This window comes from Rana temporaria, chromosome 2 (assembly GCF_905171775.1).
Source record: "Rana temporaria chromosome 2, aRanTem1.1, whole genome shotgun sequence".
NCBI classification, from domain to species: Eukaryota; Metazoa; Chordata; class Amphibia; order Anura; family Ranidae; genus Rana; species Rana temporaria.
Genome location: NC_053490.1, coordinates 45,387,336 through 45,402,025, shown reverse-complemented (window position 1 = coordinate 45,402,025; position 14,690 = coordinate 45,387,336). Strand labels below are relative to the sequence as shown.

Sequence of the window (14,690 nt, the reverse complement as noted above, 5' to 3'; positions counted from 1 at the left end):
TGTAAACACCGTTTAAACCACATATGTGAGGTATCGCCGCATGCGTTAGAGCGAGAGCAACAATTCTAGCACTAGACCTCCTCTAACTCCTAAACTGGTAACCTGTAAAAAATTTCAAAGCATCGCCTATGGAGATTCTTAAGTACCGAAATTTGGCGCCATTCCATGAGTGTGCGCAATTTTAAAGCATGACACGTTAGGTATCTATTTACTCGGCGTAACATCATCTTCCATATTTTACAAAAAAAATACGGTTTTGTTATTTTTCAATTCATGAATCCATTTTTTTTGAAAAATGATTGTGCAAATACCGTGCAAGATAAAAAGTTTCAATGACCGTCATTTTATTCCCTAGGGCAGGGGTGGCCAAACTTTTTTCAAAGAGGGCCAGATTTGATGAAGTGAACATGCGTGAGGGCCGACCATTTTGCCTGACATTCTTTGAACCATTAAAAATTCGGTCTGAGTGTGTTTTTCAGAGCACTGCTCAACAAGAATTCTCTCGCTTCCCGTCAGTGCAGCCTCCCCATTTCCATCAGTGCAGCCTGATCCATTCCCATCTGCAGCCTCGAGGGGACAGGGGGGGGGGGGGGGGTGAGACGAGCGCCAACAGATTACATACAGGAGAATCTCCTGTTTACTCGGCAGCCTCTGTAATACAAAGTCCTATGATAGACAGACCGTCGTTCAATGGCACCCCAAGAGATGTGACTTTCTAGTACAGATGCCACTGAGTAAATGGGAGATTCTCCTGTATGTAATCTGATGGCACTCGTTCTGCCCCCTCCCCATCCCCCAGTCGGATTGCAAAAATGTATGGAGCATCCTATCACTGTCCCCCAATTGCCGCCTCGTTTCTTTTTTTTTGTTTTGTTTTTATTACTTTATCACTTTTTTTTGTAGCTTGTCGTTTTACTTTTTTTATTTTTGTATAATTTTCTTATTTTTAATATTTTTTTCTTATTTCTTTACTTTTTAATTACTTATTTCAATTAATTTAATTATTATTTCTTATTTTTTTTACACTTAACTTTATTGCTATCACACAGAAGACAATAATTCCCTGTGTGATAGCAATTGGAGGTGACAGGTTCTCTTTATTAACCCTGTCACCTCCAAAACAGGAGTGCATTGGCGGCAGGGACAGGAGCCAGACTAGGCAGCCGGGGGGGGGGGGGGGGGGAGGGGGGGGGGGGACAGAGTCCCAAAGATAGAGCCAGCCGAGGGATGTATGTGGGGGGAGAGGGGAGGACGGATGGCTGCAAACATGTTATGCTAGAAAGGAAAGCAACTCACCGCCCGTATGTTGAAACTGTCTCCATGCTGCTCGCACACAGCCCCGCCTCCTCCTAACCCCACGGTGTGATAGACAGAACACATCTCAGCATTAGACCCGCATTCTGTCTATCACAGCGTGGTTAGGAGCAGGCGGAGCTGTGTGCGAGCAGAGCGGAGACAATTTCAATGTGTGTTTTACCGCTCTGCACCACTAGTCATTATCGGCAATTTTTAAGTTGTTTCGGCATTTCCCCAAAACAGCCATTTTCGGCCGATATGTATCGGCCGCCGATATGTATCGGCCGCCGATATATCGGTGCATCCCTAATATATATCCAAATTACCAGGGGGGCCACATTAACCCAGAACAAGGGCCGCAATCGGCCCACAGGCCGGACTTTGGACATGACTGCCCTAGGGTGTCTGCTAACAAAAACATATATAATGTTTGGGGGTTCTGAGTAATTTTCTAGCAAAAGAATGAAGATTTGTAGGAAAGAAGTGCCAGAATAGGCCCGGTATGGAAGTGGTATAAAAGCCCTGTATTGAAGTGGTTAAATATGCCCGACATTGCACCCACAATCCATTGATTGTGGGTGCAATGCTCTGCAGGCTCCTAAAAAATTAAATAATTTTTTACCTCCAAAAATAAGTAAACTTTTCTTCTTTTTTTTTATGCTGAACTTTTAAGCCTTAAAATCCTTCAGGGGGGGCGGAAGCCCACTGCAATGGTCGATTTTGTCCAATTTACAAAGTACAGATTTGGTAACACTGTTAACTGACCTTTCCATCATGGCCCAGATTTTAGACAGAAGACAGAAGCAAAACCTGCTCCCATTCCACAAAAAAAAAAAAAAGAAGAAAGTAGCAAAATTCTTCTTTATCCTCACAGTGAAAGGAAATACAATCCCAAATATACCCCAATAACAGATCTTTTCATTGTACTTACATAATACAAAAGTTGTATTTTAGGTTTATAGGTCCCTTAATGGAAAGAAAAATCCAGTAGGAACAAAAGCACAAGGCTACAGATGAAGAATAATGACATTAAAAAGCGTGGCACCTCAGACTGAGTCACATTTAATTGCTGTATGACTAATTTAGACGCACAGACTCCTCACAAAGTCAGAAGAAATAAATGTAATAAAGGTGAATGATTACAGTTCTAGGTGACTGTGAAGACAGAAGTGTGACCATTACAATTCTAAAGGGCTCGTGAATAAAGAAGCTTGTATTTATCATGATGGTACTCGTTGGGCTCTGATGCTCGGGACGGCAGGGTGGGGGGTGCGAAAACCCAAGCATTAAAATGTTTGAACTGGAATACCCATTCACTTATTTTGTTTCCTCCTTCTGCCTAACTCTAGACATTGTGGGCCAGATTCAGGTACAATTGCGCCCGTGTAACGTAAGCCGTTTACGTGACACCGCCGCAAGTTTTCAGTTTTAGTGCCCGATCCACAAAGCACTTACCTGGAAACTTGCGGCGGTGTATCGTAAACGCGTCCGGCGCAAGGCGGTCCAAATCGAATGGGGCGGATACCATTTAAATTAGGCGCGCTCCCGCGCCGGACCTACTGCGCATGCTCCGTTTCGAAATTCCCGCCGTGCTTTGCGCGAACTGACGTCATTTGTACGATCGGCGACGTGCGTAGCGTACTTCCGTATTCCCGGACGTCTTACGCAAACGACGTGAAATTTAAAATTTCGACGCGGGAACGACGGCCATACTTTATACAGCAATACGTTTGCTGTGTAAAGTTAAGGCACCCAAAACGACGACTAACTTTGCGACGGGAAACTAGACTAGCGGCGACGTAGCGAACGCGAAAAACCGTTGTGGATCGCCGTAACTCCGAATTTGCATACCCGACGCTGGTTTACGACGTGAACTCCCCCCAGCGGCGGCCGCGGTACTGCATCATAAGATCCGACAGTGTAAAACAATTACACCTGTCGGATCTAAGGGATATCTATGCGTAACTGATTCTATGAATCAGTCGCATAGATACTCTGAAAGATACGACGGAGTATCTCCGCTGTGAATCTGGCCCTTTGTAGTAAAATTCAGCAAGAGATCTGTAGGGGGAAGGAGATGAAGATGAAACCAATAATGGGCAGCACAGTGGCTTAGTGGTTAGCATTTTAGTTCAAACCCTGATAGACATGTGCAGTTTGTTTCATTCCGAATAGAAATTTGGCTGAATTTTACGTTTTGAGAAATTCAAGTGTATCCGAATAGTACTGGATTTAAACGAATACGAAATAACTAAATTCAAATCGATTCTAATCATTTTTGAATCAATTTAGAATAGTTGTCAAATTGAAAAAGTTTTCAATTTGTTTTCCAATTTTCAAAAGGAGAATAAAATAAAATAGAAAATAGAAAGAAAAGAATAGAATAAAATAGAAAGAATATAACCATCTTCTGAAAATTTAACCTCAAATAGAATACATTTGAATGTATGAGAATAGAAAAAAAAATAGAAGAGACCATAATAGAATAGAATAATAAAAAAAAAACACAACAGAATATAACCATTTCCCAAAATTCAAATAGAATCAATATGAATAGAATTGAACCATCTTTCTGGAATTGGAATAGAATAGACTAGAAAAAACAAATCGAAAAATAACAGAACTCAAAAAACAATAGAATAGACAGAATATAACCATTTTCCAAAATTCCAATAGAATTCAAATAGAATTGATTCTAATTTGAATATTATTATTATAATACAGGATTTATATAGAGCCAACAGTTTGCGCAGCGCTTTACATCAGGGTAGACAGTACAGTCACAATACAAATCAATACAGGAGGGATCAGAGGGCCCCGCTCGTTAGAGCTTACAATCTAGAAGGGAGGGTCAAGTGGAACAAAGGGTAGTAGCTGTGGGAGATGATCAGATGGACTCAAATGAAAATACAGTTAGAAAATAGTTTAGAATAGGAGGATGGTTATATTCTTTCTATTCTATTTTTTTTCTATGCTATTCTGTTATTTATATTCTATTCTAATCTATTCTTTTCAAATTCAAATTGATTCTAATTTAATTTTGTGAAATGGTTATACTCCTTTCTATTCAATTTTTTTTTATTCTATTATTTTATATTCGAATTTCAGAAGATGTTATATTCCATTTTATTATTTTTTTTATATTCTATAATTTTTTATATTCTATTCCTTTATCTTATTTTCTATTTTATTATCTCTGGAAATTGGAAAACAAATCGAAAACCCTTCAAATTTGAAAACGTATTAAACGTAACTAAACAAATGTATGTAAGTAACAAATTGAAACATAACTAAACCAATTTTTTAGTGTGGTATGCCAAGGCTCTAAAAGAGGGTCTGGCAGTGACAATTTTAGGCTCTTACATTTTTAATATCAGCGGGGGGAGGGGTGGTGGAGATGGAGGCAGAGAGAGGGAGATGACAGGCAGGAAGAAGGGGGTGAGGAGGGAGAGGGGAGAAGAAGGGGGGACAGCAGCCTATGACGAAGGGACACACTCTGACCACAGTGATCAGAGCTCAGCATCCCTAGTTATCGTGGTCAGTATAGAGGGCATACAGGAAGTGGCAGGTTCAGGGAGGTTTTCTTTACAGTTTAGAGGGGGGCAGATTATACAGCACAAGCAGTGTGCTGTTTAATCTGCTTTAAGGGACCAGGATGTGTATTTTTATTTTTTGGATTAACAAACACTTTAATTGGCACCTCTCCAAATTGGTCCTAGCATGCATGTATTCATAGGTGTGCGCAGCCTATTGCATTAGGGTGTGCACCCCAAAGCAATAAGGCAATGAACAGTGGGCCAGATTCACATAGAATTGCGGCCGTGTAACGTAACCCGTTTACGTTACACCGCTGCAAGTTTTCAGTATTAGTGCCCCGATCCACAAAGCACTTACCTGTATACTTGCGGCGGTGTATCGTAAACACATCCGGCGCAAGCCCGCCCAATTCAAATGGGGCGGGTACCATTTAAATTAGGCGCGCTCCCGCGCCGGACGTACTGCGCATGCTCCGTTTGCAATTTTCCCGACGTGCTTTGCGCGAAATTACGGCGACGCGACGTCTTTGTGAATCGCGACGTGCGTAACGTACTTACGCCAGGAAAAAAAAAATTCAAAAGCGACGCGGGAACGACGGGCATACTTTAACATGGTGGAGTAATTTTACACCATGTTAAAGTACCCCTAATTTTGCGACGGGAAACTAAGACTTGCGCTGACGTTACGACGGGAAAAACCTTCGTGGATCGCCGTAACTGCTAATTTGCATACCCGACGCTGGAATACGACGCGAACTCCACCCAGCGGCGGCCGAGGTACTGCATCCTAAGATCCGACGGTGTAAGTCAATTACACCTGTCGGATCTTAGGGCTATCTATGCGGAACTGATTCTATGAATCAGCCGCATAGATAGAACAACAGATACGACGGTGTATCAGGAGATACGCCGTCGTATCTGTTCTGTGAATCTGGCCCAGTGTCGGTAGCACAGTCGACGATGTCAAAAGGGCAGAGACTGGTGTCAGTTTATTTTTTATAACTTTTTTATAACTTTATTATTTTTTAGAATATATTCAGTTTTTTTTACAATATTATTTTATTTTTTACAATTATTTTTTTTGGGAGCCCCGTGGGGGCCTAGGTGGAATATAAGGGGTCAAAACCGACCCCTGATATCTCACTTTTGAGACAGAGATTCCATAGTTACTTTCTCTGCAGCCAAGTAGCAGAGGGAATTTGCCCAGCACAGGGTCATTAGGGTGTGCCCAGGCACACCCTGTGCGCACGCCTATGCATGTATTCAATTAAAAGCTCCTTGTGGGCTGGGACTTGTGTGAATGTACTGTATGTAAATTGTTGGTGCTGCATAAATAAATGTAATAAATACAAATCTACAAGACAACATTGGCAGGAATCCGTCATTGAATAAGCAGATTCTCTGTTTGCGACAAATGCAGGTGAACAGGGAAGTGCCATAATTGCATGCGGTTGCGGTACGTTTGTCAACAGAAAATTGGGTAAAATGGACAGCAAGGAGGCATCACCATGCATCACCATTTGTCACTCTCTAAATCTGAATGCAGATCGCGCTTTAGTAGAGAGGTAGATTTAGATGCACGTCTAACTTAGCAGCTTGCTTGTTTTTCCATCAGTTTTTAATAAACCCTCCGAATTGTTTCTAGCCTCCAATTTCTTCTACAATAATTGAAACGCCAATAAAAACTCCAATAATAAAAAAAATATACGTCTTCGGAGAGCTGCAGAATCCAGACGCCGCTACAACTTTATTTAATCATTATTAGCCCACAGATTTGTTTAACTGAGACAGCGTTCAACACCTGGACTATCGCTTGCTGGCAACAGCTTTGTGCTTATTAGCGTCTCCGAAAAAAAAAAAAATGCTCACAAAGTACGGTAGTTTTATTAAATTTAAACAGTTCATTCATGCCCATCTGCATTGTTTCTGGGTTTCTAGCACAAGAAAATGCAGTCCTGCTTTAACCACTTGCCGACTGTATAATTTACATATACGGCGGCAAGTTGGCCCTGCAGCACCGGTTTATGTACCTAGCGCGTGACCTGACACTTCTGGGTAGTGGGCGCGCATGTGCGCCACCGGCAGCCCGTCACCACTGTGATTATACATAGCGGGAGCTAATCTGTGGGTATTGCGGACTCGATGTCTGCCGATTATCAAGCAGAGAGGCAGAACCGTGGTCTGCCTATGTAAAAAAGGCAGGAGGGAAGGCATGGATCCTGTGTCTCTGCAAAGGAGGGACAAGAATCCATGTGTTCCCCTAGTAAAAGCACCTCCCACACAGTACACTAAAACACAGTTAACCCTTTGATCGCCCCTGATGTTTAACACCTTCACACCCAGTGTCATTAGTACAGTGACAGTGCAGTGCTAAAAATAGCGCCTGTAAAGTGCCTCTCCTGTCACTCCAGTGTGAAAGCCCGAGGGTTTTCACACTGGAGCGGCGCATTTGGGGGACGTTAAAAAAAAGTCCTGCAAGCAGCATCTTTGCGGCGCCCCTGCCCAATGAAAAGTACACCTGCCCAATGAAATCAATAGGCAGTGCCGCTTTTATTTCGGCCGTTAGCGGGGGTTAAAAGCCCAACGCTAGCAGGCAAAAAGTCCATCTAAAACTACGGTGAAGCGCCGCTAAAACTAGCGCCGATTTACCGCCGATGCCCCTGCCCCTCAGTGTGAAAGTGCACTTCGTGTCCAATTTGTCCGCAGCAATAAGTCGCTGATCGCCGCCATTACTAGTAAAAAATAAAATAAAAATAATAATATCCCATAGTTTATAGACGCTATAACATATATATTTTCTAGAATACATATTGGCCTAAATGTATGTTTTTTTTTTTATTAAATCCCTACATACGATAAACACCTGACAATGGGTCTATACTAGTGGTTCTCAACCTGGTGGTCGAGACCCCCTTGGGGGTCAAATGATGATTTGCCAGGGGTCACCAAATCCTGGGCTGTTCCTGAAGCCCGCACCACTCTCCCAGTCTTTTTGCGGCTGCCCAGCAGGGCTGTCTCTGGAGCCTGTGGCCGCCCAGCTGGGCTGTTCCTGGAGCCCACGGCTGCCCACTCAGCCTCTTTGCAGCTGCCTATTCAGTTCACGGCATGGTTGGGGGGCAGAGACTAGAGGTCAGCTGACTGGTGAGGATTGTGAGGGGCTGGAGGAGACCCTATCTCCTGATTTCAGCATAAGTGTCACTGCTACAAGACACCACAAAGTCGGAGACACAGAGAGTAACACTACCTGTGATTATAGTTGCCATTAAAAGTCCCCACTACAGTTCTCAGATCAGCAGATGACCTTGATCAAGAGCACCTAAGTTAGCTGATCAGAACCCCCCCCCCCCCATCATTGCCACTTATCCCATTCCCCCCACCAAAGAGTTAAGAGAAGAAATAAAAATAGAGAATACATGGAAGGGAGAGAAAAAGAGGAGGAGGAAGAAAGAAAAGGGGAGAGAAAGAATAAGAGAAAAAACAAGAAAGACTGCTAGAGAGAGGGGTGGGGAAAAAAAAAGAAATTAGGATAGCAAGAGAACAAAGAGAAAGAATAGTACATCCTAAAATGTACCACATGAGGTTTTAATACTGTACGAGTGGAGGGGACTCAGGGAGCGCTAAATGGGTTGGGGCGCAAATGACTTGCCTTGGGTACTGACAACACACACTACGAAAATAATTTTACATAACTTGGGAAATTTTATCAAGGGGTCACGGCACTAAAAGTTTGAGAACCACTGGTCTATACATTTCCCTACTCTATCCAAAACCAAAAAATATCATTTTTTTACATTTGGCATAAACACGAAACTACAGATATCTGTCATTTGGGTATGTAAAGGGTATTTTATGATATAAAAATAGATATAAGGGTAAGGAGAGTTCCTCCTTACCCTTATATCTATTTTTATATCATAAAATACCCATTTTGCTTTTTTGCTGCAATTCTTAAAAGTATACCTGAAGACAAATCTTTTCTTTTTCGTTTTGGAGTGGAGAGGGATTAGAACCCCTGTTAAGTTTTATCGCTGTCTCCATTTGTCCTGTTTACCATTATCGTTGAAAGTGAAAGAAAATCCCCAAAATTGTGGGTTGTCCCCAGAAAACTAATAGAGAAGAAATATTCCAATGGGCACACTAGTTCTGGTAATTAAGAGATTCCCTTAATTTGCAGGGATTTCCTCTCACTTCCTGTTTTGGCTATGGGGCAGGAAGTGAAAGGAAATATCGCCAATTAGACAAAGATGGCTTACTCTATCCAAAAACATTTTTTTTGCCTATAGCCCTACTTTAAGCTATGAAGTCACGGGTCCTTTTCTTGGCAGTAATGGTGGGTGGTCTAAGCCGAGTGGCTCTCTATCTATAAAAGACAGGAGTACTGTGAGCCAAGACTGTTTTATGATGCCCCCCTCCCACTCCCTACTTTAGGGGCACAGTCTATGACAGCCTTGGCTCACAGGAGGTGTGTTGAAGTAGGGTCGAAGTAGGGTTGCCCCCCCCCCAAAAAGAATCAAAAGATGGCACTTTTTGTATTGAAATTAAATCTTGGAATTCCAGTTTGGTGCCCCTCCGTTTAGTATTACAGAACTAGTTGATGCTAGGTAAATTAATTAAAACAAATAAATTGGTTTATGTATACCTTTTCTGGTTCTCTTGGCTCTGTGTACTGCAGGTATCGCTCTGCCATGGAGCATCTTTCATCCTCTCTGGCTGCTCATCCAGTATTGTGTCCCCTCCATTACTGCACTTCACTGGCTCCTCCTCCTCTTCTGGTAAGGACAGACTGTATCCGGCTTTGTATGTGGATTCTTCTGGACAATGTAGTGCCTATAAGATGTATTACACAACTGATTAGGTCACAGGGACAAGCCAACGTAATGTTCCCACAAAGGATCAGAGTATTCTGCACTCTTTGGTACATACTCTGTATGGAGCATGTCATCCTGCAAGGTCCATTATAAGAAATGGCAGTTAAGTTATAGTTGTGCTCATAAGTTTACATACCCTGGAAGAATTTATGATTTTTTGGCCATTTTTTAGAGAATATGAATGATAACACAAAAACTTTTCTTTCACTCATAGTGTTTGGCTGAAGCCATTTATTATCAATCAACTGTGTTTACTCTTTTTAAATCATATTGGCAATAGAAACCACCCAAATGACCCTGATCAAAAGTTTACATACCCTGGTGATTTTGGCCTGATAACATGCACACAGGTTGACACAAAGGGGTTTGAATGGCTATGAAAGGTATCCATCCTCACCTGTGATCTGTTTGCTTGTAATTAGTGTGTGTGTGTGTGCGTGTGTATAAAAGGTCAATGCGTTTCTGGCCTCCTGACAGACCCTTGCATCTTTCATCCAGTGCTGCATTGACGTTTCTGGATTCTGAGTCATAGGGAAAGCAAAAGAATTATCAAAGGATCTGTGGGCAAAGGTAGTTGATGTTATGACCCTGTGAGAATATTCTGGGTTTAGTGAATATGGTTTTGGATCTCAACTGCGGAGGCTTCTCAGGGTTCAACCACCGGTTCACTCTCAATGAACAATAAGAGTTTGGGGTTTACTCATCACAACCTCCAGTGAGAAACAGAACTTATAAGTATGATAGCTTATTACCTCATAAGCTTAATTAGACAGAAAGCTTGAAACAGTCCCTTGTTATAGCTACTGGCAGCTCAGTAATAAACAGACATGTTGGCTGTGGTAGAATGCAAATGGTTGTACTAATGATTCAGTGATCTTGCTGTGGTGTGTGCAGGAAGTAGACTTGAGCTAAGATAATTAAACCAGTGGTTTAGCAGATACAGAGAAATAGAACACCGTCCTTTTAACAGCAGAGATGATATACACTGTAGTAACAACTATTTGTCATTAGGGTACTTGCGGTTTAGCTTGTAGCTTCAAGTGGAGGTTTCCAGCAGAAAGGTTGCTGACATCCAGATAGCAGGGTTCAGGGAATAGGTGCTTTGGAAGACTGGCAAAGACGTTGGAGCTGTGGTCTCGGTGAGGGTGCTGTGGAGCTGGTTCTGCGATGCTGGGTTGGAGTCAGGGCTGCTGGGCAGACTTGGTCCGAGAAGGAGAGGCTCCAGAGGGGTCCCAAATCGCAGGTGGCGGCAGGCGTCCAACTACAAAATCCGAACACCCTACCGCAGAACCTGTGAGTTTAAATAGCCCGGGCTGTGGGCAGAGCCGAGCGCCGCACACTGGAGCGCACTTCCGCGTTCCAGCGTGAAACGCAGACGTCCGCGCACCGGAAGTGATGCGGACGTCTTTCTGAATGGAGCGCAGCTGTCAGGAAGTGAAACAGCTGCGCTCTTTGTATGAGTGATAACGCTAATGGCGTTACAGTTGAACTGTAAAAAACAGGAAAGGGGTATACAAGTTTGCATGTGTATTGCGCTTTACAAGGTTTTTTTTTTTTTTTTCACTAAAAAGTTATCCAAGGAATTGAGAATGCCAATCAGCAGTGTTCAAACTCTAATCAATAAGTGGAAAATTAGGGGTTCTGTTGAAACCAAACCACAGTCAGGTAGACCAACTAAAATTTCAGCCACAACTGCCAGGAAAATTGTTTGAGATGCAAAGAAAAATCCACAAAATAACTTCAGGTGAAATACAGGACTCTCTGAAAACATGTGGTGTGGCTGTTTCAAGATGCACAATAAGGAGGCACTTGAAGAAAGATGGGCTGCATGGCCAAGTCACCAGAAGAAAGCCATTGATACGCAAATGCCACAAAGTATCCCACATACAATACGCCAAACAGCACAGAGAAGAGCCTCAAACCTTCTGGCACAAAGTAATTTGGAGTGATGAGATCAAAATTAAGCTTTTTGGCCACAACCACAAAATGCTTTATTTGGAGAGAAGTCAACAAGGCCTATGATGAAAGGTACACCATTCCTTCTGTGAAACACGGAGGTGTTCTGGGCATGTGTGAGCTACAAAGGCACAGGAAATTTGGTCAAAATTGATGGCAAGATGAATGCAGTATGTTATCAAAAAATACTGAAGGAACATTTGCATTCATCAGCCAGGAAGCTGAGCATGGGACGTACTTGGACATTCCAACATGACAATGATCCAAAACACAAGGCCAAGTCGACCTGTCATTGGCCACAGCAGAATAAAGTGAAGCTTTTGGAGTGGCCATCTCAGTCTCCTGACCTCAATATCATGAGCCACTCTGGGGAGATCTCAAAACGTGCATTTCATGCAAGACAGCCCAAGAATTTACAGGAACTGGAGTTTTTTTTTTGCCAAGTGAACCAGGCCTAAAGGGATGAGGTGGCAACCCTATCCTGATTAGTCAAGAACATTTATAAAAGCTTCAATAATAAACAATGCACGGTATATGTGTGAAAAAATAAGGTGCGTTGGTGACAAGTTTATATTAAATTTTTATGTGCCCCAATTTTTTGTGACGTGAACGTTACAAAACGTTGACGTCACGTAAATGCCTACTCACAAAAACTAAGCGATAAGGAATATGATATATACAATTTCCCTTTTAATGTTGGCCTCAAAAATATCTAATAAAGCCACCAAAATCATAGTTATCTTAACCACTTAAGACCCGGACCAAAATGCAGGTAAAGGACCAGGCCCCTTGCGCGGTCGTGCGACGTGGCTCCCAAACAAAATTGGCGTCCTTTTATTCCCACAAATAGAGCTTTCTTTTGGTGTTATGTGATTACCTCTGAGGTTTTTATTTTTTGCGCTATAAACAAAAATAGAGTGACAATTTTGAAAAAAAAAAATCTATATTTTTTACTTTTTGCTATAATAAATATCCCCCAAAAATATATATATAAAAAAAAGTTTTTTTCCTCAGTTTAGGCCGATACATATTCTTTTATTTATTTTTGGTAAAAAAAACAAAATATCGCAATAAGCGTTTATCGATTGGGTTGCGCAAAATTTATAGCGTTTACAAAATAGGGGATAGTTTTATTGCATTTTTATTATTATTTTTTTTTTTTACTAGTAATGGCGGTGATCAGCGATTTTTTTTGTGACTGCGACATTATGGCAGGCACATCGGACAATTTTGACCCTTTTTTGGGACCATTGTAATTTTCACAGCAAAAAATGCTATAAAAATGCATTGTTTACTGTGAAAATTACAATTGTAGTTTGGGAGTTAACCACTAGGGGGCGCTGAAGGGTTTAAGTGTGACCTCATATGTGTTTCTAACTGTAGTTGGGCGGAGCTGGACATGTGACGTCATTGATCGCCTTTCCCTATATCAGGGAACAGACGATCAATGACAGCGCCACAGTGAAGAACGGGGAAGCTGTGTTTACACACAGCTCCCCCCGATCTTCAGCTCCGGGGAACCGATCGTGGGACTCCGGCGGCGATCGGATCCGCGGCCGTGGTCTCGGAGCTTCGGACCGGGTCACGGGCGCGCGCCCGCGACCCACGGCTGGGCACTTAAAGAGGATGTACAGGTACATGCTTGTGCCCCGCTGTGCCATTCTGCCGATATATATGTGCAGGAGGCGGTCTTAAGTGGTTAAATTACATTTTTCTTAGAAGGTAATTTTGCATGCAGTGGGGGTTGACCATTTCCTACACACAAATCCTAGATTACCACAACCAAAACCTATAGGACCTATAGTTTCCTCTTCAGAGCTTGCAATCATGCATGCGTTTGTGATCACCTGTGTGCCACGCTGCATAAGCAGATGGGACTCTGTGGTGGAAACCGCATCTTTAGTTAAGTATTCTTGTTATATTTTGTACTATTATCTGCATTTTTCATTACTTTTATTAAATGTTATACTTCTAAGTATTTGTGTAATCTCTTTGCACATATAAAATACAACTCCAAAAACAAACTGTCCCATATTCATGATACAACACTAAGGTTTCCATATTTTGCATTGATGAGGCACTGACCAGCTTAAAAGGTTAGTTCACCATTACTAACAAAGACTGCCTTTGAAGGTAATGGGCGTCTGTAGATAAAAACAAACCATGCAGCTTTGACCAAAGTTAAAATATTAGAAAAACAGGGGTGCAATCAGCGCAAAAATAAAAGACCATAAAATAGTGTAGAATATTATTATGTTAATAATAAATGTGTTAGATAAATGTGAAAAAACTTCTAGTTTAAATTCACCGGTATATAAGAAAACAGCTGAGGAAGTTGTAACAACGCAACGCGTCCGGGGTATAGGAGCCTGAAATTTTATGTCGCTCGCTGCCGTTTGAAGAGCCTAACCATCCGATCGTGTGATTCGATGCCTTGGTTATATTTTAAATGCCTGCTGTTCTTTGGATAAATGTGAGTAGCCTGTGCTTTTTTATACAGTATTAAATTATCCTTGTCCAGCGGAAGCTCTTAGATTTGTGATTTCTTTTTTCATGTCCGGATCCATGTGTATGGCTGACATATGAGAAATTGAATTACCATCTTGCTCCTTGGCCTGCTTTGTTGACATACCTGCCTATCTGACCATCTGGTAACACAGTGGTCTATTGCTGAGGTGAGAGTATCCATCTTTCACTGGTGGAGGGATCACTTATAAGTTTGGTGTGCTCAATTTCACTTGGTGAAGAATCCTAGGAAGTGCTTGATTGGATCTTCAATCCTTTTGGACTTTATTGATTTTCACTTATTTAATTAATTTTGGTTTTGCGCTGCACTGTTTTCTTATATACTGCAAAGTTAAAATATGTCCTTGCTATATGTGTAGGCCATATATGTACCTCCTAAAGCCTGGCTGAAAGGTTCCCAGAGGTTGCATTATCCCATCCTGCTTTGTTGCTAGAGGCCCAGCTGTTACTGTTCACCACCATCATCACAGGAGTGAGCTCTTTCTCCGAGTCAAACCCCTTAACATGT

The 14,690-nt window shown here is 42.0% G+C and overlaps 1 protein-coding gene across 1 annotated transcript in view; it reads right to left on the bottom strand.

Moving 5' to 3' along the window:
- DEUP1 (deuterosome assembly protein 1) overlaps nt 1–14,690 on the bottom strand; it is a 102,018-nt gene that overhangs the window by 19,832 nt on the left and 67,496 nt on the right. The window contains exon 11 of the mRNA XM_040340143.1: nt 9,472–9,659. Within this exon, the coding sequence (XP_040196077.1) occupies nt 9,472–9,659 (188 nt within the window). The remainder of the gene's footprint in view (nt 1–9,471; nt 9,660–14,690) is intronic.